Source organism: Salvelinus alpinus, chromosome 28 (assembly GCF_045679555.1).
Source record: "Salvelinus alpinus chromosome 28, SLU_Salpinus.1, whole genome shotgun sequence".
Classification (NCBI taxonomy): domain Eukaryota; kingdom Metazoa; phylum Chordata; class Actinopteri; order Salmoniformes; family Salmonidae; genus Salvelinus; species Salvelinus alpinus.
In genome coordinates, this window is record NC_092113.1 from 23,754,817 (window position 1) to 23,778,148 (window position 23,332).

Sequence of the window (23,332 nt, forward strand, 5' to 3'; positions counted from 1 at the left end):
CCAGGTAGGCCAGTTGAGAACAAGTTCTCATTTACAACTGCGACCTGGCCAAGATAAAGCAAAGGAATGCGACACAAACAACAACACAGAGTTACACATGGAATAAACAAACGTACAGTCAATAACACAATAGAAGAAGTCTATATACAGGGTGTGCAAATGGCGTAAGGAGGTAAGGCAATAATAAGTATTTACAATTTAGCAAATTAACACTGGAGTGATAGATGTGCAGATGATGATGTGCAAGTAGAAATACTGGTGTGCAAAAGAGCAAAAAAGTTAATAAAAACAATATGGGGATGAGGTAGGTAGTTGGATGGGCTATTTACAGATGGGCTGTGTACAGCTGCAGTGATCGGTAAGCTGCTCAGATAGCTGATGCTTAAAGTTATTGAGGGAGATATAAGTCTCCAAATTCAGTGATTTTTGCAATTCGTTCCAGTCATTGGCAGCAGAGAACTGGAAGGAAAGGCGGCCAAATGAGGTGTTAGCTTTGGGGATGACCAGTGAGATATACCTGCTGGAGCGCGTGCTACCGGTGGGTGTTGTTATGGTGACCAGTGAGCTGAGATAAGGCGGAGCTTTACCTAGCAAAGACTTATAGATGACCTGGAGCCAGTGGGTCTGGCGACGAATATGAAGCGAGGGCCAGGCGACGAGAGCATACAGGTCGCAGTGGTGGGTGGTATATGGGGCTTTGGTGACAAAACGGATGGCACTGTGATAGACTTCATCCAGTTTGCTGAGTAGAGTGTTGGAGACTATTTTGTAAATGACATCGCCTAAGTCGAGGATTGGTAGGATAGTCAGTTTTACGAGGGTATGTTTGGCAGTGTGAGTGAAGGAGGCTTTGTTGCGAAATAGGAAGCTGAATCTAGATTTAATTTTGGATTGGAGATGTTTAATGTGAGTCTGGAAGGAGAGTTCACAGTCTAGCAAGACACCTAGGTATTTGTAGTTGTCCACATATTCTAAGTCAGAACCATCCAAAGTAGTGATGCTGGCCGGGCAGTCGGGTGCGGGCAGCAATCGGTTGAAAAGCATGCGTTTATAATGAGTAATGTAGGCGTGTCCAAACTTTTGACTGGTACTGCATATATACAGTGCATTCAGAAAGTATTCAGACCCCTTGACTTTTTCCACATTTAGTTACGTTACAGCCTTATTCTAAAATTGATTAAATAGTTTTTTCCCCCCTCATCAATCTACACACAATATCCCATATTGACAAAGCAAAAACAGGTTTTTAGACATTTTTGCAAATGCATTAAACATAAAAAACTTAAATATCACATTTACATAAGTATTCAGACCATTTACTCGGTACTTTGTTCAAGCACCCTTGGCAGTGATTAAAGTATATTATCTGTACAGAAGAATGGGTGAAACTCTCCAAATACAGGTGTGCCAAGCTTGTAGCGTCATACCCAAGAAGACTGCAGGCTGTAATCACTGCCAAAAGTGCTTGAACAAAATACTGAGTAAATGGTCTGAATACTTATGTAAATTTGATATTTAAGTTTTTATTTTAAATACATGTGCAAAAAAATCTAAACCTTATTTTGCTTTGTCATTATGGGGTATTTGTAACGGCTGTTTTCCTCCTCTTCGTCTGAAGAGGAGGAGTAGGGATCGGACCAAAACGCAGCGGTTGATGAATACATGATGAATTTATTAAAGCAAAGACGAACACGAAAAACACTTGGAAAATTACAAAACAACAAACGACGTAGACCGACCTGAACATAAGAACTTACATAAACACGAAGAACGCACGAACAGGTACAGACTAGCACAAACGATACAGTCCCGTGTGGTAACAAACACAAACACGGAAGACAATCACCTGCAGTCAAACACCTGCCCCTAATTGAGAACCATATCAGGCAACACATTGAACCCAACATAGAAACACATAACATAGACTACCCACCCAGCTCACGTCCTGACCAACTAAACAAAGCTAAACAAAGGAAAATAAGGTCAGGAACGTGACAGTACCCCCCCCCCCCCCAAGATGTGGACTCTGGCCGCAAAACTGAACCTCAAGGGGAGGGTCTGGGTGGGCATCTGTCCATGGTGGCGGCTCCGGCTCCGGACGTGGTCCCCACCCCACCATAGTCAATCCCCGCTTCCGTAGCCTCCTCCAAATGGCCACCCTCCAAATTAACCCCACTGGATTAAGGGGCAGCACCGGACTAAGGGGCAACACCGGAATGAGGGGCAACACCGGAATGAGGGGCAGCTCCGGAATGAGAGGCAGCTCCGGAATGAGGGGCAACACCGGACTGAGGGGCAGCTCCGGACTGAGGGGCTGCTCATGGCTGGCTGACGGTTCTGGCTGCTCATGGCTGGCTGACGGTTCTGGCTGCTCATGGCTGGCTGACGGTTCTGGCTGCTCATGGCTGGCTGACGGCTCTGGCTGCTCATGGCTGGCTGACGGCTCTGGCTGCTCATGGCTGGCTGACGGCTCTGGCTGCTCATGGCTGGCTGACGGCTCTGGCTGCTCATGGCTGGCTGACGGCTCTGGCTGCTCATGGCTGGCTGACGGCTCTGGCTGCTCATGGCTGGCTGGCGGCTCTGGCTGCTCATGGCTGGCTGGCGGCTCTGGCTGCTCATGGCTGGCCGGCGGCTCTGGCTGCTCATGGATGGCCGGCGGCTCTGGCTGCTCATGGCTGGCCGGCGGCTCTGGCTGCTCATGGCTGGCCGGCGGTTCTGGCTGCTCATGGCTGGCCGGCGGCTCTGGCTGCTCATGGCTGGCCGGCGGCTCTGGCTGCTCCTGTCTGACGAAAGGCTCTGGCTGCTCCTGTCTGACGGAAGGCTCTGGCTGCTCCTGTCTGACGGAAGGCTCTGGCTGCTCCTGTCTGACGGAAGGCTCTGGCTGCTCCTGTCTGGCGGAAGGCTCTAGCGGCTCCTGTCTGGCGGAAGGCTCTAGCGGCTCCTGTCTGGCGGAAGGCTCTAGCGGCTCCTGTCTGGCGGCCGGCTCTAGCGGCTCCTGTCTGGCAGACGGCTCTGAAGGCTCAGGACAGACGGGCGGCTTTGAAGGCTCAGTACAGACGGGCAGTTCAGGCGGCGCTTGGCAGACGGACAGCTCAGACGGCGTTGGGCAGACGGGCAGTTCAGGCGCCGCTGGGCAGACGGCAGACTCTGGCCGGCTGAGGCGCACTGTAGGCCTGGTGCATGGTGCCGGAACTGGAGGTACCGGGCTAAGGACACGCACCTTCAGGCTAGTGCGGGGAGCAGCAACAGGACGCACAGGACTCTGGAGGCGCACAGGAGGCTTGGTGCGTGGTACCGGAACTGGAGGTACTGGGCTGGAGACACGCACCACAGGGCTAGTGCGTGGAGCAGGAACAGGGCTCTGGAGACGCACAGGAGGCTTGGTGCGTGGTGCCGGAACTGGTGGTACCGGGCTGAAGACACGCACCATAGGGCTAGTGCGTGGAGGAGGAACAGGGCTCTGGAGACGCACAGGAAGCCTGGTGCGTGGTGTAAGCACGGGTGGTACTGGGCTGGGGCGGGGAGGTGGCGCCGGATATACCGGACCATGCAGGCGTACTGGCTCCCTTGAGCACTGAGCCTGCCCAACCTTACCTGGTTGTATGCTCCCCGTAGCATGACCAGTGCGGGGAGGTGGAATAACCCGCACTGGGCTGTGTAGGCGAACCGGGGACACCATGCGTAAGGCTGGTGCCATGTAAGCCGGCCCGAGGAGACGCACTGGAAACCAGACGCGTTGAGCCGGCTTCATGGCACCTGGCTCAATACTCAATCTAGCCCTGCCAGTGCGGGGAGGTGGAATAACCCGCACCGGGCTATGCACACGTACAGGAGACACCGTGCGCTCTACCGCATAACACGGTGTCTGCCCGTACTCTCGCTCTCCACGGTAAGATCGGGAAGTGGGCGCAGGTCTCCTACCTGCCTTCGCCACACTACCCTTTAGCCACCCCCCCAATAAATGTTTGGGCTTGACTAACAGGCTTCCTACCGCGTCGTCGTGCTGCCTCCATGAAGCCGGTATCCCTCCTCACACTGCGCCAGAGAATCCCAGGCGGGCTCCGGCACTCTCCTTGGGTCGATCGCCCACCTGTCGATCTCCTCCCAGGTTGTAAAGCCCAGATCCTTCTCCTGCTTCCGTGCTGCCTCCTCATACCGCCATCTCTCGGCTTTAGCTGCCTCCAGCTCTTCACGAGGGCGGCGATATTCTCCAGGTTGTGCCCATGGACCTTTACCGTCCAATATTTCCTCCCATGTCCATGAATCCTGCGATCGCTGCTGCTGCTTTTTCCCACGCCGCTTGGTCCTTGGTTGGTGGGTGATTCTGTAACGGCTGTTTTCCTCCTCTTCGTCTGAAGAGGAGGAGTAGGGATCGGACCAAAACGCAGCGGTTGATGAATACTTGATGAATTTATTAAAGCAAAGACGAACACGAAAAACACTTGGAAAATTACAAAACAACAAACGACGTAGACCGACCTGAACATAAGAACTTACATAAACACGAAGAACGCACGAACAGGTACAGACTAGCACAAACGATACAGTCCCGTGTGGTAACAAACACAAACACGGAAGACAATCACCCACAAACAAACGGTGTGAACAGCCTACCTTAATATGGTTCTCAATCAGGGGAAACGTCAAACACCTGCCCCTAATTGAGAACCATATCAGGCAACACATTGAACCCAACATAGAAACACATAACATAGACTACCAACCCAGCTCACGTCCTGACCAACTAAACAAAGCTAAACAAAGGAAAATAAGGTCAGGAACGTGACAGTATTGTATGTAGATTGATAAGGGGGAAAAAACAATATAATCCATTTTAGAATAAGGCTATAACATAACAAAATGTGGAAAAAGTCAAGGAGTCCGAATACATCCTGAATGTATTGTATTTATATATCATGATTGAATAATTGATTCATGCCATTTTTGAGTGCAGTTCATGTATTGATTCATTGATTGGATTTATGTTTTTGTAAAACATTTGTTGGGGCTTAATCAGACTTATTTTCCTCTTACTTCTCATCTTTTCTCCAGCTGGCATCAAGAAGAGGTCCAAGGTCCCTGGGGTCATGATCACGCAGTTTATAGAGGTTCTACCGGAGGGCAAGAGCACCCCAGACTTCCTTCGCAAACCCATCGCTCTAACCATTCAAGAGGGTGAGCCCTCAGGATATTTTAGGAGATCTGTATCAGGCCTAGGCCCTCTCAGTGTTGGTCTATGTGCTCAGAGGTGTCATGCCATTAGCGGGCACAGGGGCACGTGTCCCCTAAGATTTGTCAAACATTTTTAAATACATGTTTTTTTCTCTGTAATACTACACTTAGCTTTTATGAAGTTGGCTTTAGCTAGTCCAGATAGATTCCCAATCTCCCAAACTCATAACTAGCTACCAAGAAGCCCTTTCAGGCTATCAATCAAGTTAGAGTAACTATCTTAGCTAGCAGGCCTGCTGGCAAGTTTGGTAGACATGAAAAAAGCAAGCAATAACTAAATAAGACTCACATTCCTTTCAATTCTTTTTCACGTTGGGATTGGGGTATTTTATAATGAATCAATGTTTTTGCACATCCTACAGGTAAATTAGCAATTTTCAAAGCCAATGTGTGTGGGGATCCCAAACCAGAGGTGACTTGGGGAAGAGCTAAGGGGGATATGTCAGACACAGAAAAATTTCTAAAGAAATATGATGAAGCTACTGGTGAATACACTTTAGAGGTGAGTCTAACCTTATGCACATGAGTGTGCATATAACCCATGAATCTGTTCAGTTGTGATTAAACAGTTAATTTATTTCACCAGATTCACAGAGTGTCTGGAGAGGAGGCAGACACTTACAAATGCTATGCTATCAATGAATATGGCAAGGCTATTTGCACTGCAGCATTGAATGTGATTGAGGGTGAGAATGTTTGTTTCTTTACACTTCATATAACTTACTTGTATGATCAGTTGAGTCCTTGTATTTTGGTGCTAATCCTAAACGTCTGTTATTAGTTGGATTCAAGAAGAAGAAGGCCATGGAGCAGTTAGAAGACATAGGTGGGTATTTTCATTCATTCATCCATCCATCCATGATAAAAGTAAAAAACCTACAAAAGAGTATTTGGAGGAGGAGATTTTTCAATCCGTGGCCTAATATTTTGACCTGCTCTCTAAAAAAACAGCATTGTTTATGGAAACCATTTTTTAATTATGAAAGCGCGTTTAATAATTGCATTTATGTGTTTGCTTACCATGTCATGTGGTACTGTTGATCATTTGCCAACAAGTAACATTTTAAAAGAAAAATAAATGTATGGGACATTTGTAGGATGCAGTCATTCACTTGGTTATGGCGCCAAACATTTGTTTGCTGCTCCACTAGTTTCACTCTGTTAATCATGCTTTTTGTGTTTTAATGTTACTCCTACAAAGTGCAAATATGTTATTATTAGGATGGCTATTCCTATGTTAAAAGTAATGATTAGAACTTACCTTTTGATTCCTCGTAATTTAAGAGGTGAAATATTTGTTCCCTTGTCGTGCTCAGGAAGGGGGCGTGTCAACCAGAACTTCGTTCGTCCATGTGTTCGTCCATCCTTTGTGTTGGGTAATGCCCAGTTGGCTAAATCCCAGTGGGAGAGCAATGTGTACCCTGTTTATTCAATACTTAGGCATGGTTCTACACTAATAATTTAAGTGTGTATTTATGGCAATTGTGTGTGCTTGTATTACCTGAATGTGTTTTTGTGGCCCTCTCATCTAATTTTTTTCATTCCATTATTTGTTGATTTGTTGCAATAGTAGGCTTATGTTCAAACATGAGGCCTTGATGGAAACATATGTAAGCTCTGTCATTCCTGTTGCAGCCAGACAGGGGACAGGTTGCTACATGGCTATTATCAGGCATTATTAAGTCCTTATACATTTACATTTAAGTCATTTAGCAGACGCTCTTATCCAGAGCGACTTACAAATTGGTGCATTCACCTTATGACATCCAGTGGAACGGCCACTTTACAATAGTGCATCTAAATCTTTTAAGGGGGGGGGGGAGTGAGAAGGATTACTTTATCCTATCCTAGGTATTCCTTAAAGAGGTGGGGTTTCAGGTGTCTCCGGAAGGTGGTGATTGACTCCGCTGTCCTGGCGTCGTGAGGGAGTTTGTTCCACCATTGGGGGGCCAGAGCAGCGAACAGTTTTGACTGGGCTGAGCGGGAACTGTACTTCCTCAGTGGTAGGGAGGCGAGCAGGCCAGAGGTGGATGAACGCAGTGCCCTTGTTTGGGTGTAGGGCCTGATCAGAGCCTGGAGGTACTGAGGTGCCGTTCCCCTCACAGCTCCGTAGGCAAGCACCATGGTCTTGTAGCGGATGCGAGCTTCAACTGGAAGCCAGTGGAGAGAGCGGAGGAGCGGGGTGACGTGAGAGAACTTGGGAAGGTTGAACACCAGACGGGCTGCGGCGTTCTGGATGAGTTGTAGGGGTTTAATGGCACAGGCAGGGAGCCCAGCCAACAGCGAGTTGCAGTAATCCAGACGGGAGATGACAAGTGCCTGGATTAGGACCTGCGCCGCTTCCTGTGTGAGGCAGGGTCGTACTCTGCGGATGTTGTAGAGCATGAACCTACAGGAACGGGCCACCGCCTTGATGTTGGTTGAGAACGACAGGGTGTTGTCCAGGATCACGCCAAGGTTCTTAGCGCTCTGGGAGGAGGACACAATGGAGTTGTCAACCGTGATGGCGAGATCATGGAACGGGCAGTCCTTACTTATTATTTGATTTCTGTCCATGTCACGTTCGTCGTAACATTTAAGTGAGGAGGACCAAGGCGCAGCGTGATAACAATACATTCTTCTTTAATGAAGACGAAAACGAAACGAACACTATACAAACTAATCAAATCAACAAACAGACGAACGTGAAGCTATAAAAACAATAAGTGCAGACACTGGCAACTTACACATAGACAATCACTCACAACCTACCTAATGACTATGGCTGCCTAAATATGGCTCCCAATCAGAGACAACGATAGACAGCTGTCTCTAATTGAGAACCAAACCAGGCAACCATAGACTTACATAAACACCTACAATGAACACAACCCCATGAACTCTACAAACACCAACTAGACAATACAAACACCCTAGACGAGACAAAAACATCCCCCATGTCACACCCTGACCTAACTAAAATAATAAAGAAAACAAAGATAACTAAGGCCAGGGCGTGACAGTACCCCCCCCCCCAAAGGTGCGGACTCCGGCCGCAAAACCTGACACAGAAGGGGAGGGTCCGGGTGGGCCTTCCTACGGCGGTGGCTCGGGTGCGGGACGTGGACCCCACTCCACCATAGTCAATACCCGCTTAGGTGGCCTCCCAGGAACGAGGACCCTTGCAGCGAGTCCCGGACTGAAGACCATCGTAGAGGGCGCCACTGGACGGAGGGGCAGCTCCGGACTGAGGGGCAGCTCCGGACTGAGGGGCAGCTCCGGACTGAGGGGCAGCTCCGGACTGAGGGGCGGCTCATGACTGGACGGCGGCTCATGACTGGAGGACGGCTCCTGACTGGCGGGCGGCTCCTGACTGGCGGGCGGCTCCTGACTGGCGGGCGGCTCCTGACTGTCGGGCGGCTCCTGACTGGCGGGCGGCTCCTGACTGGAGGACGGCTCCTGACTGGCGGGCGGCTCTGGCAGCTCCTGACTGGCGGGCGGTTCTGGCAGCTCCTGGCTGGCGGGCGGCTCTGGCAGCTCCTGACTGGCGGGCGGCTCTGGCAGCTCCTGACTGGCGGGCGGCTCTGGCAGCTCCTGACTGGCGGGCGGCTCTGGCAGCTCAGATGGCGCTGGGCAGACGGGCAGCTCAGATGGCGCTGGGCAGACGGACAGCTCAGATAGCGCTGGGCAGACGGGCAGCTCAGATGACGCTGGGCAGGCAGGCAGCTCAAACGGCGCTGGGCAGACGGACAGCGCAGACGGCGCTGGGCAGAACGGCAGACTCTGGCCGGCTGAGGCGCACAGTAGGCCTGGTGCGTGGTGCCGGAACTGGTGGTACCGGGCTAAGGACACGCACCTCAAGGCTAGTGCGGGGAGCAGCAACAGGGTGCACAGGGCTCTGGAGACGCACAGGAGGCTTGGTGCGTGGTGCCGGAACTGGTGGTACCGGGCTGGAGACACGCACCACAGGGCGAGTCTTGAATCCGATCAAACATCTCTGAAGAGACTCTGCGGAGAATACAGGTGTGCCACGCTTGTAGAGTCATATCCAAGAAAACTCTAGGCTGTAATAGCTGCCAAAGGTGCTTCAACAAGTACTGAGTAAAGGGTCTGAATACTTATGTAAATGTAATATTGTAATATTTCAGTTGTTTATTTTTCATAAATTCGCAAAAAAATCTGAAAACCTATTTTTGCTTTGCCAAAGGGTCTGGGTCTGAATACTTTCTGAATGCACTGTATTTACTTTGTACATATTGTACATACATTTGCTACTGCTTATTTACCTACATCACATTAAAAAGTAACCGCCTCACCATGGGCTTTGCACAACTACACTAAAGCTACAATGGGGCATTGAGAAAACAGTACGTTTTTTATCTGCTACATTGGAATCATTACTTTTTGCTGACAAAGTAGAGTGAGACATTTTATCCTGTTGTTCTCGGGCGTGAGCTTCATGTTAGAAATCTAGAACCAAAGCGTAATCTTGCGAAGCTGACGGGCTTACACCTGGTTTCATTTAAATAAATATGATGTTTCCTGCTCTGCAAACATGAATCTGGTTTAGCTGCCCTGTTACCATCTAGTTTCCTCCTTACTGAACCCTCCACCACCAATAGCACCATTTTTAGACATTTGGATACCTACTCCCCAATAGATCATCTATACTGTAGATGTTCAAACTATCAAACTCCGGGTAGTGAGTAGTTGGTTGAATAGTTTGTTGACAGTTAGTTGAACATCTATTTGGGTCTATCCAAATAAGGTGTTACTAGAACCATATATTTAATGTGACTACCCACTGGGCACAGACATCAGTTCAACATCTAGTTTGATTTACATTTGGTTGAGTTGTCAGCTAATGTGAATTCAACATGAAATTCCCCCAAAAAGATGAAATTCGTTTACATTGATAACTTTTTGCAAATCCAATCAGTTTTCCATGTTGATTCAACATCATCACATTGATTTATTTTGTCGAAATAACGTGGGAGCAAAGTTGATTCAACTAGTTTTTGCCCAGTGGGTATTCTGCAGTGGAGGCTAGTTTGGGGAGATATAGCACGACTTGCTCATTGTACTGGCTGGAATGGAGCAAATGGAAAGTGGTTTCCATATGTTTGAGGTGTTTGATACCGTTCCATTTATTCCATTCCAGCCAATACAATGAGCCCGTCCTCCTATAGCTCCTCCCACCAGACTCCAATGGTATCCTGTCACTTTACATTAAGTTGGGTAACATTGAGTGTCCTTTATTTTGTTTAGGTTCAGTAGATCCAGCAGAGTTCAGGAAATTGCTCAGAAAAAGGTAAGATATGAGACGATCATGATATCAGTAACCAGACCTTCTATTTACATTACATGTATTTGTAAACAGGGACCTCTGTGCCTGACAAAACAGTGCGATGGGATGACCACAATCCATACAAATGGGGAAACTAAGCTCAGTGGAGGCTCATCAGAGGAGGAAGGGGAGAACCAGAAAAATGTAAATAGTGAAACATTAAAGAAGTTATCCTTTTTAGATAAAACTATACTAAATATAATCATGTCACTAAATAATTGATTCAAACACACGGTTTTGCAATGAAGGTCTACAGTAGCCTCAGCAGCATTCTGTAGAAAAACCTATGAGGCTCATGGTTCTCAGCCCCTTCCATAGACTTCCACAGGAATCTATCAGAGTTCTTGCAGCATGAACTGACATGTTTTCCACCCAATCAAAGGATCAGAGCATGAATCTAGTGCTAAACGCATATGCTACAGCTAGCTAGCCCTGCAGTGCATAAAATGTGGTGAGTAGTTGACTCAAAGAGAGAGAAAGTCAATATTTGAACAGTTTTGAACAAATTAATTTCTTCCATAGTAGCTAGCTAGTTTAGCCTCCTCAAACACCCGGCTCAAACAGGGAGGGATGCTATGTTAGCTAGCTGGCTATGGCTATCCAACACTGGAATGCTTCCAAGTCAAGGTAAGCTTTTGGTTTTATTAATTTATTGCCACCGGGGCCCGCCAGTGTAACTGCTAAACTGATTGCTGCTGAGTACACTTTAATGCATGATTGAGACGCTTTACTAACGTGTTAGTTCTTGTAGCTATGTTGACTATGACCTGACCATGATGTAGGCTGTGTGTAGCAGTTAGCGGTCATGATATGAAGGTTTGGCTTGGAAAGGTTTTTTCGCCTGGTCACAGACAGGTGATGTGTTGTGTACTGAAGTCCACAAGCAAAGGGAAAGGGTGAGAGGAGAGAACGTAGATGGATGCGAGAAATAATTATATATACAACGAGCTGTTTGTATGTGTCTGGTATGAATGTGAAATGTGTTTGCGTGTGATCAGGGGTGTATTCATTACACAGATTCTGTTGAAAAACGTTTCTAAAACGGAAGTAAACGGAACGAAATAGGGATAAACACACCTGAATAGAAATAGAAACTCTGTTTGCAACTGCTGTACTAATGATTACATCCTAGATCAACTATATGCAGGCAAGAGTGTGCAAGGCGGTATTGAATGTGTCACTGTCTGTCACCTTGATTACTCAAATTTGCACCTAAGTTGTAAACTTTCATTCACAGTCTAGTTTGTAGCAAACTCATGATGGGTACAGGGACAATTCTAGTATCATGTAGTAGCCTAAACCTATCGATGTTACATTGAGCTGGGTGAATGGAATATGAATGACAGTCATCCAATATGCTGTAATAGAAAAAAGGCCATGCTAATAAAGCAAAAATCATCCTCCCTCATCTTAAATGGCAATGACCACCATTGATGAAGATCCTACAGTATTTGGTATGTGGTTTTGTACCAATACTCAAGCAATGCTTCTGTCATGTTTCAACCAGGAAGGGTGTGGACAAACAGGAAGCTGTGAAAGAACCTGGAGAAATCGATGAAAGGTTCTGGGAAATCATCATGAGTGCAGACAGGAAGGACTATGAACGAATCTGCGCTGAGTTTGGTGTCAAAGACTTCCGTGTGATGCTGAAGAAACTCAGTGAGAAGAAAAAGGAGAGACAGGAGGAACAGGCTAAGGTTTGAGAATTGGGCACATTCAGTATGTGCAAAACGTCTTCTGTGTGTACTGTTTTTGGTCATATAATGTAGCTAATGGCTAGTGTGAAAACCTACATGACCACTATGAACCTCAGGATTCATAATGTCTGAAATTAATTTGAATGTAACTAGTTAACTACATTAAGTCATTGTGGCAATAGCCTTAATCTATCATTTCATCCTCATGATTTTAAACTCAATTTCTCTCCACTCCCCTCCCTCTCATCCATTATTTTCTCTCCACCCTTTTCCTCATGGTGATCTTCCAAACCATCTGCCATCCCTTCCTCAGTATATTGAGACCATCAATAACCTGAAACATATTGATATTAAAGGAGTAGGCATTGCTTCGTTTGAGTTTGACCTTGAGCTCAAAGACCCCGCCAGTAGGATTTTCCTCTACAAGGTGAGACATCTAGAAGTTGACCTCTGATTCAGTTTCCACATGAGGCAAAGGTATCATTATACATAATTTAGCTTTTATCTCAACTTACACAACAAACTTGTCATTCAACATTGTACAGCATTTTAATGGATGACAACTGCCTTAAAGGAAAGACTGACATTGCACAATTAGAACATAATTTGTCACCTTCTTTCTTGTAAGGCAGTAGTATCTCCTTTAAATTTCTGCCTATCACCCAAAGTTCCAGGCATATAATTACATTTTCTATGGTTGCAGAGTAACTTCATCCCTTGTTATCATTTTGCCATCATATCCATGTCAAAACATGTCAATTGCCATACATCCCATCAACTATGAGGATTTTAGTTTTTTCTTAAGAATGTTTTTTTTAAATGAACTGAATTTGAACTCATATCTGATAGTAGCTGTCACTGTGTGAACTCTGTATCATATTGCAGGATGGTGTAATGATTCCCTATAGTGATGAAGAAGAAATGAAACACAGCTTAAAGACTGTTGGGAAGAAGTTAATCTTCAGTGTGCGGGACCTTAAGGCAGAGGATGCTGGGCTCTATCAGGTGGATGTTGAGGAGGTCAATCTCTTCTCTACAGACTTCAAGAGTAAGATGAACGCAGAATGATTATGAATAACATTCCTTTTTGATAGAAGATAAACACGTTCCTTATTTATTCCCATGAGCTTGTTCCATTTGCCCTTTTCCTTCCAGTTCCCACAGTGGATTTCATTGTCAAGATCCAGGAGGTGAAGGCCAAAGAGAGAGAGGATGCTATGTTTGAGTGTGTCCTGTCACATCCCTGGCCCAGAATCAAATGGATGGGCAAGAATGCCACTCTGGAGGAGGGAGAGAAATACACTATAACTGTGTCAGAAGACAAGCTGATCCACAGACTGCTAATAAAGGACTGTAGCCAGCTGGACAAGGGCATCTACTCTGCTGCGGCAGGAATCAAGACATGCAGTGCCTGGCTGATAGTGGAAGGTAACATTACATCTTCATATCTTGCACAACACGTAATTTTTCAGATGAAGGAAACAGCAGAGTGATTCATTTTTGGTTGAACAACATATACTATTCACCTCAGTAACTCAGTTCTGGTCTCATGACAGATTTGCGAGGTACTATGTCTTCTCAACACTTATTGAAATGTTCCATATCAATAATCATTTTAATAACCATGCTCACTGAGCACCTTCTACAGTATTCCCCTATCTCTCCCTCTCTCTCACCCTCTCTCTCTCTCAGCTGACAGCGACCCTGCTTCCCATGGTAAAAAGAAGACCCGTAAAACAACCCAGGCTGGTGGAACAGGGTTGGATCTGGGGAAACTGGCTCAAGAGCAGCAGGAAAAACTGGCGAAGGAAAGGCAGGAGCAGATCAACGCTGCAAACAAGGCCAGAGCGGAGGAGGAGAGGCTTGCCCGAGAGGCACTCCTGGCTCCCCCTCCTCCTGATACTGGGCATGGAGACAGTGGGGAAGGCAAAGACACCAGAGATGGAAAAAACAAGTCTAAAAGTGGATCAAACAAATCCAAAGATGGTGGCAAATCAGTTGGCGAGTCAATTGGCAAATCATTTGGCAAATCAGTTGGCGAAATGAAAGACTCTGAAAAGGAAGGAGATGACAAGAAGAACAATAAATCCACTGATGATTCTGACAAAGGCAAAGGTAAGACAAATGATATCCCTATTATAAACATATTGAACATATATGTTATATACTGAAAAAGAAAAGTAATAGGGTCAACTTCGAAAAATAAGGTATAATGAAAAGGATAACACATTGTCACAACATCCTATGTTAATAGGAATGTACAATATGTATTCCGGTGTATAATGGTTTATGCATTTTTGACGATATTTCAAATTGACAACTGATACAATAATTACTGATGGGAACATCAAATTATGATATTGACCTAAACGCAAACGGGGAAGGCGATGGAGACAGTAAGGAACGTAAGGGCCATACTGTTCCACTTATACCAGACACAGTCATTGGTAAGAAACACACTGAGACACCTTGGCTACTGCATGGAGGTAGTCTCTAAAATCTCAGATGCATCTTAATGAATTAACAAGTCACCTTAGGATTGCATTAAACGATAAACACTAAAAAACATTTTACTTTATTTACATTTTCTACATTTCAACAAAACTTACAGTAATTTAACTTAGAATAACATGCAGTAATAAACTTACAGTATCATTTGTATTCCACTTGACATCAAGTGATTAACCAGAATTGCAGTTTACTTAACCACAGTTATCAAGCAAAATACATTTGATAAAACCCACCTTAAAATAGTACACTAATGTCAAAAATAGTAAATACTTGAAATATTGAATCTCATGCATGAAACTATAAACATTTGTTTAACAGGTTCTTCTGTCCACAACGGTTTGTTATGTCTCATTGACTTATTAAAGTCTGTGAAGAACATTTGTTCTTGTTAGTAACAATTTACATGAAGGAATACTTACCTAAAAGTATTTTAAAGGTTGTATAAGTAGTTTATACTATATTATCTATATAAACAAATAATTAACCATTAATAAACAACTTGTAAACCCCTTTTTTGAATCATTTTAAGAATGTAAAATCAAAGATGCTGAGAAGGAAAGAGATGATAAGTACAAGAAATCCACTGATGATTCGGACAAAGGCAAAGGTAAGACAAATTATATCTCGATTATAAACACATTGGACACATGTTATATACTGTACTTGAAAAATAAAATGTATATAGACGAAAAATAATGTATAATGAAAAGGATAACACATTGGCACAACATCCTGCATTAATAAGAATATACAATATGTATTCAGGTCTATTGTATAATGGTTTTCATGCATTTTTTTACAATATTTCAAACTGATATAATAATTACTGATAGGAACATCAAACGATGGCATTGACCAAAATGCAAACGGCGATGGAGACAGTAAGGAACGTAAGGGCCATACTGGTCCACTTATACCAGACACAGTCATTGGTAAGAAACACACTGAGACACTTTGGCTACTGCATGGAGGTAGTCTCTAAAATCTCAGATGCATCTTAATGACTTAACAAGTCACCTTGGGATTGCATTAAACGATAAAAACGAACAAAAACGTACAACTTGATTTTAATTTGTCAACATTTTAACTAAACGTACAGTAATTTAACTTAGAGTAACATGCAGTAATACAGTTACAGTATCATTTGTATTCCACTTGACATCAAGTGGTTAACTCTGAGGGGCTGTTTTGGACCTGGTACCGGGTGCAGACAGTTTGGTTACCCCCCACTCCTTGCTTTGGCCATATTCATAGGGCATGCATTGTAGGTAAAGTCACAAAAAGCGCAAACTTTTAGTATGTATGGAAAAGGTACACCCTAATGGTCATTGTAAAGCAGTGGTCACCAACCGGTCGATCGCGATTGACTTGTCGATCTCCAAGGCATTTCTAGTCAATCGCCAAACATTTCTGCAAAAAACAACAACGATAAAGCCTTGTGTTCCTATTTTTTTTATTATTCTCGGGCTGTTGGTGGTAGGTGCAGTCAATTCAGATGCCCTGCGCGCCGGGTAGGCACACTGCTGCCATTTCATGTGTCTGAAGGTACAAACTCTGCCTTCCCGGTGGGCCTGGAGAGGAAATCAAGTGCACTATTCTACCGCTGGCCAATCAGATTGTTCAGATATCCGAGTCTGCAGTAACGTAGCAGGCATTAAAAAAAGCTACGACAAAATTGATACTGTGAGATTTCAAAACTTTTAAAACCATGACTAGAGAGAGACTGTCAACGAATACAGCAGTTCGTGTTTAAGTTCTTAGTCAGCACTGTCAACACTTTGTATTCAACACTTTTATAAGCCATAAAATGCGCGTTCTTCTTATTTCCACTCAGCTCTACAACAAGCAGTGCAGTAGTAATGAATGAGTAGGAAAGTGTATCTTGCGTTGCGTTGTTGTTATCGCGTTGTTGTTATTATTAGCGGCTTGGGTCTTTTTTAATTTCAAGGAATATTTCACTTTCTCTGTTCATATGAGTAACAACATGAATTTGTGCATGAGGCAGAAATAATGCGGTGCGACTCGAGTTTCACCATCAGCTGGAAGACGGTGTCCCTTTTTGGTCAGTGTCAGTGGAGGAAAGGGAGAGCGGAGGGATGTTGAGAGACGACCCCTACACGGAACCCGCGCCATCATGCATAAATGTATTTTGTCCCCCCACACCAAACGCGATCACGACACGCAGGTTAAAATATCAAAACAAACTCTGAGCCAATTACATTAATTTGGGGACAGGTCGAAAAGCATTAAACATTTATGGCAATTTAGCTAGCTAGCTTGCACTTGCTAGCTAATTTGTCCTATTTAGCTAGCTTGCTGTTGCTAGCTAATTTGTGCTGGGATATAAATATTGAGTTGTTATTTTACCTGAAATGCACAAGGTCCTCTACTCCGACAATTAATCCACACATAAAAAGAGCCACAGGCTGACTACACCGCGAGCGTTGCAAAATAAATGTAGAAATCTATATTATTCAATTATTGCACCCACACTGCTCGCGCACTTCAACGAGCGTCTGCGTTGCCAAAAGCCAACATGGAACCCAAACCGGTTGCACGCGTGCGCCATCGTGCATAAATGTATTTTGTCCACCCACACCAAACGCGATCACGACACGCAGATTAAAATATCAAAAGAAACTCTGAACCAATTATGTTAATTTGGCGACAGGTCGAAAAGCATTAAACATTTATGGCAATTTAGCTAACTAGCTTGCACTTGCTAGATCATTTGTCCTTTTTAGCTTGCTTGCTGTTGCTAGCTAATTTGTCCTGGGATATAAACATTGAGTTGTTATTTTACCTGAAATGCACGTCCTCTACTCCCCCAATTAATCCCCAAATAAAACGGTCAATGGAATCGTTTCTAGTCATCTCTCCTCCTTCCAGGCTTTTTCTTCTCTTGACTTTATATTGTGATTGGCAACTTTCATAAATTAGGTGCAAGTAATACACAAGTAATACAGCAATGGATCTATTAACGGTGTGATCATATAGCCTACCTCAAATGTTGAAATATATATTTTTAATTCCTGAAAAACAAGGTAAATTCAGGTAAATTCAAGCAAAGCCAGTATGCGGTGATAATGTATTGGGCCTATAGCTTACTGCACAAACCTCATTGATACAGTACTGTTTTTAATTGGTTAATGTTGCATAGACTTACATTTTTTAAGTCATGTTAATAAAAAATCAGAGCTGTAGATCTCGGCATGCATTTTGACTCAGAAAGTGATCTTGACTCAGAAAAGGTTGGTGACCACTGTTGTAAAGCAATGCATTTCCTTCTCCATCCACATTATCTTACATGCATCCTCTGCATGCGCTGTTGATCTCTCACTCGTTTACAATAGGAAAAGTGAATGGGAAAATAGGTTTGAAGTTTCCTCACCTGTTTGTGTCTTATTCCTGAAAGCTGTGCTTGCTAGGTTTATTTTAATATGTCAGGCTTGAAAATCCATTTGGCCATTTTGGCACAGTGACACACTACCCAAACCAGACGCAACTGGTTTCAAGAGGCCAAGAGACGTCTTGTGATCACCTACTGCTACCTAGTGGACGAACTGGGAATCAGACAGGGGATATATTTACATCAATGGATAGGTAGAGGCTTCAGCTTTCTCCTCATATGTACAGTATATCATTCCTGTAAGATGACTAATTATTCCTATAAGATGAAAAAATTACATTGCACAAGCCCTGCACTTTTGAAATGGCTGTGTTCCTATTTATCCTTTTGGATCAGTAATTGGTGACATATTTTATGAAAAAACCTAGACTTTCAAATGTATTATTGTCCAACATTTGACAATTGGAATCCCACAGTTCTTGCCTTTCTAACAGTACTAAGCATGTAGTATATAATATTGTGTAGTTTAGAAAATGCCACCAGAGGGTGTCAAAGTTGAACAGGTTAAGGAATACTTATCTTAAGGTATTTTAAAAGGTTTATAAGTAGTTTGTAAACTGTTGTAGATAGTTTATAAATCTGTAATAAACAGTAATAATACATTGGTAGAAATTGTGCTTCTCATTTATCTGCTAGCCAAATACTGAGCTTATATGACAGCACTGGCTTTACTCGCAATAAGATTCAATAACATTGCAGTCATATATTAGCTCATTATTTGGCCAGTACCAAAATAACCAACTGTATAACAGAATCATAAACTTTATATGTAAACTACTAATTAACGGTTTATAAACTACTTGTCAAGCCCTATATAAATCCTTTTAAGCATGCCTAAATGTAAAGCGTTACTGGTTTATTTGTATGTCCCAGTGTATATTTTGTTCACAATAATATGTCTGAATGTGTATTTGTTCAATTAACCTGCAAATATGGCAGTTTTGTCATATATTTTTATTTGTTGATCTATCTTGTCATCGTTACCATTACAATCAAGGAATGAATGGATTGTTTCATTTTATGTTTAACCAAATAAAAAGTAATTATGAAAAGTGTCGGCAGGTTATTCTAACTTTAAGGCCAAACCACAGATCCCAATGCGAAAATGGGGACAGGAGAAACTGAGTACACTGATGAGTCTGCTAAGTGTTCAGTGCACACAAGACAAGGCCTTCTGCTGAAAGACAGTGTGATTGGTAAGAGATCACATGTGACGTTGTGTACTGACTGCACGAAGGACATGACGTTCCTACAAATATAACTCAAGTTTGGGAAATGACTTGAAGAAGTAAGATACTGACGAGATGATACTGAAATGTTCATTCAAGGGGAATGTTTAATCTAATCATACATACAGTATCTCAAAATAATCCATGTCTGTTTATTTTTGAGAATGGATGTGTAGTATGCAGTCCTCTAACATCAGTAGTATCTTCAATGGAATATCTATTAAACTTTTCTATGTTGCATAAAACTCAAACTAAACTTTACATATCTAAAATAATACGAAAATATATCTAATCCCTGAATCCTGTAGAGGCTTGTTGTGTTGTGTGTTTGTGTATTTCTGTCATGCTTTTTGTGTTCTATTCATAAGACTTTGAAAGCGTCCTTGATTTTCAAATATTCAACAAATATTTGTGAAACAAAACATGGAAACAGTATCTGCATAGCAAGACCATTCCAATAACTCTGATACCAGAATCTCCATGCCAACAGCATGATTGAGGATCAGTTCATCATGAAAAGACGTCAATAGACACCAACACAACATCTGTTCTTATCCAAGTTCAGATTAGAAGACAAAGTATTACTTAAAATGACCTCTCTTGCAAACAATTGGTCAAACATGTTTGTCTGTCCACAACTTTCTGCTTTATGTCTTTGTGACATGTTCAAGTTTGTTCATATGTGTAGAACAGTGTTTGTTGGTAACACTTCACATTAACGAATACTTACCTAAAAGGTTTTAAAAGGGGTTTATAAGTGGTTTGTAAAAACATAAACATTAAAGATATAATTTACTCTTTATAAACTACTTATAAAACCCTTCAGAAATCCTTTTAAGCACGCCTTATTGTAAAGCGTTACTGGTTTGCTTGTATGTCCCAATGTATGTTTTGTTCACAATAATATGTCTGAGTGTGTTTTTGTTCTATTAATCTGTGTATATATATATGGTTATTTTGTCATGTATTGTTCATTGTTGCTCTGTCTCGTCACTGTTTCCATTACAATCATAAAGCGGATGGTTTATTTTCATATTCAATCAAATGAAAAGTAATTGTGGAAAGTGCCATCAAGGTTTTTATTATTTTACGGCCAAACAGATCCCAATGCGAAAAGTGGGACAGGAGAAACTGAAGAGTACATTGATGCGGCTGGCAAGCGTTCAGTGCGCACAAGGCAAGGCCCACTGCTGAAAGACACAGTGATTGGTAAGAGACCATGCGTGATGTCATACATGTGACGTCATGCACTGACTGAATGGAGGAGATGGCGATGGCTTTAACATGAGTGACAAATGTCATTCAAGTTTGGGAAATGACTAGGAGAAGATTTAAGAATAGCCAATAGTATGATCTATTTTCTGATTTTCTGGAATAGATTTCCATAGTCCTATGATAACATCCACAGTATCTTCCTTGTGATGTGTTCTTCTGGGGAGATGTTCTATGAAACTTCTATGTTCCATAGAACTCTTCTGACAAAATGTTACAAGATGGGGCTTAAATATATATGTATACAGCTATATATCTATGTACAGTACCAGTCAAAAGTTTGGACACACCTACTCATTTATTAAGGGTGTTTCTTTATTTTTACTATTTTCTACATTGTAGAACAATGGTGAAGACATCAAAACTATGAAATAACACATGGAATCATGTAGTAACCAAAGTAGCCACCCTTTGCCACTCTTAGTCATCCCAAACCATCTCAATTGGGTTGAGGTCAGGTGATTGTGCAGGCCAGGTCATCTGATGCAGCACTCCATCACTCTCCTTTTTGGTCAAATAGCCCTTACACAGCCTGGAGGTGTGTTGGGTCATTGTCCTGTTGAAAAACAAGTGATAGTCCCACTAAGCGCAAACAAGATGGGATGGCATATCGCTGCAGAATGCTGTGGTAGCCATGCTGGTTAAGTGTGCCTTGAATTGTAAATAAATCACAGACAGTGTCACCAGCAAAGCACCATCACACCTCCTCCATGCTTCACGGTGGGAATTACACGTGCGGAGATCATCCGTTCACCTACTCTGCCTCTCACAAAGACACGGCGGTTGGAACCAAAAATCTCAATTTGGACTCATCAGACCAAAGGACAGATTTCCACCGGTCTAATGTCCATTGATCGTGTTTCTTGGCCCAAGCAAGTCTCTTCTTATTATTGGTGTTCTGTAGTAGTGGTTTGCTTTGCAGCAATTCGACCACGAAGGCCTGATTCACGTCTCCTCTGAACAGTTGATGTTGAGATGTGTCTGTTACTTGAACTCATTTATTTGGGCTGGAATCTGAGGTGCAGTTAACACTAATGAACTTATCCTCTGCCGCAGAGGTAACTCTGGGTCTTCCTTTCCTGTGGTGGTCCTGATGAGAGCCAGTTTCATCATAGCGCATGATGGTTTTTGCGACTGCACTTGAAGAAACTTTAGAAGTTCTTGAACATTTTCGCATTGACTGACCTTCATGTCTTAAAGTAATGATGGACTGTCATCTCTCTTTGCTTAGTTGAGCTGTTCTTGCCATAATATGGACTTGGTCTTTTACCAGATAGCGCTATCTTCTGTATACGACCCCTAAATGTCACAACACAACTGATTGGCTCAAAGAAGAAAATAAATTCCACCAATGAACTTTTAACAAGGCACATCTGTTAATTGAAATGCATTTCAGGTGACTACCTCATGAAGCTGGTTGAGAGAATGCCAAGAATGTGCAAAGCTGTCATCAAGGCAAAGGGGGGCTATTTTGAAGAATCTCAAATATAAAATATATTTGGATTTGTTTAACAGTTTTTTGGTTACTACATGATTCCATATGTGTTATTTCATAGTTTTGATTTCTTCCCTATTATTCTACAATGTAGAACATAGTCAAAATAAAGAAAAACCCTGGAATGAGTTGGTGTGTCCAAACTTTTGACTGGTACTGTATATCTACACAAAAGTATGTGGACACCCCTTCAAATTAGTAGATTTGGCTATTTCAGCCACACCCGTTGCTTACAGGTGTATAAAATCGAGCACAACGCCATGCAATCTCCATAGACAAACATTGGCAATAGAATGGCCTTACTGAAGAGCTCAGTGACTTTCAACCAGGCACCGTCATGGATGTCACCTTTCCAACAAGTCAGTTCGTCAAATTTTTGCCCTGCTAGAGCTGCCCTGGTCAACTGTAAGTGAAATTATTGTGAAGTGGAAACATCTGGGAGCAACAACCGGTCACCCGCGAAGTGGTAGGCCACACAAGCTCACGGAACGGGACTGCCGATTGCTGAGGCGTGTAGAGCGTAAAAATTGTCTGTCCTTGTTTGCAACACTCACTACTGAGTTCCAAACTGCCTCTGGAAGCAACTTCAGCACAAAAACTGTTCGTCGAGGGCTTCATAAAATGGGTTTCCATGGCCGAGCAGCCACACACAAGCCTGGAAACACGTTCTCTGGAGTGATGAATCACGCTTCACCATCTGGCAGTCCGTCTGAAGAATCTAAGTTTTGCAGATGCCAGGAGAACGCTACTTGCCCCAATGCATAGTACCAACTGTAAAGGTGGTGGAGGAATAATGGTCTGGGGCTGTTTTTCATGGTTCAGGCTAGGCCCCTCATTTCCAGTGAATGGAAATCTTAACACTACAGCATACAATGACATTCTAGACAATTCTGTGCTTCCAACTTTGTGGCAACAGTTTGGGGAAGGCCCTTTCATGTTTCAACATTACAATGCCCCCGTGCACAAAGCGAAGTCCATTCAGAAATGGTTTGTCAAGATCGGTTGGGAATAACTTGACTAGCCTGCACAGAGCCCTAACCTGAATCCCATCGAGCACCTTTGGGATAAATTGGAACGCCGGCTGCGAGCACATGCCTAATTGCCCAACATCAGGGCCCGACCTCACTAATGCTCTTGTTGGCTGAATGGAAGCAAGTCCCA

The 23,332-nt window shown here is 43.5% G+C and overlaps 1 protein-coding gene across 1 annotated transcript in view; it reads left to right on the plus strand.

Moving 5' to 3' along the window:
- Positions 1-23,332, plus strand: part of LOC139556858 (immunoglobulin-like and fibronectin type III domain-containing protein 1) — a 46,125-nt gene that overhangs the window by 10,342 nt on the left and 12,451 nt on the right. The window contains exons 2-13 of the mRNA XM_071370964.1: positions 5,053-5,175; positions 5,595-5,734; positions 5,819-5,918; positions 6,014-6,058; positions 10,480-10,522; positions 12,066-12,255; positions 12,569-12,682; positions 13,141-13,303; positions 13,411-13,683; positions 13,948-14,370; positions 15,296-15,373; positions 15,600-15,746. Coding sequence (XP_071227065.1) covers positions 5,053-5,175; positions 5,595-5,734; positions 5,819-5,918; positions 6,014-6,058; positions 10,480-10,522; positions 12,066-12,255; positions 12,569-12,682; positions 13,141-13,303; positions 13,411-13,683; positions 13,948-14,370; positions 15,296-15,373; positions 15,600-15,746 — 1,839 coding nt within the window. The remainder of the gene's footprint in view (positions 1-5,052; positions 5,176-5,594; positions 5,735-5,818; positions 5,919-6,013; positions 6,059-10,479; positions 10,523-12,065; positions 12,256-12,568; positions 12,683-13,140; positions 13,304-13,410; positions 13,684-13,947; positions 14,371-15,295; positions 15,374-15,599; positions 15,747-23,332) is intronic.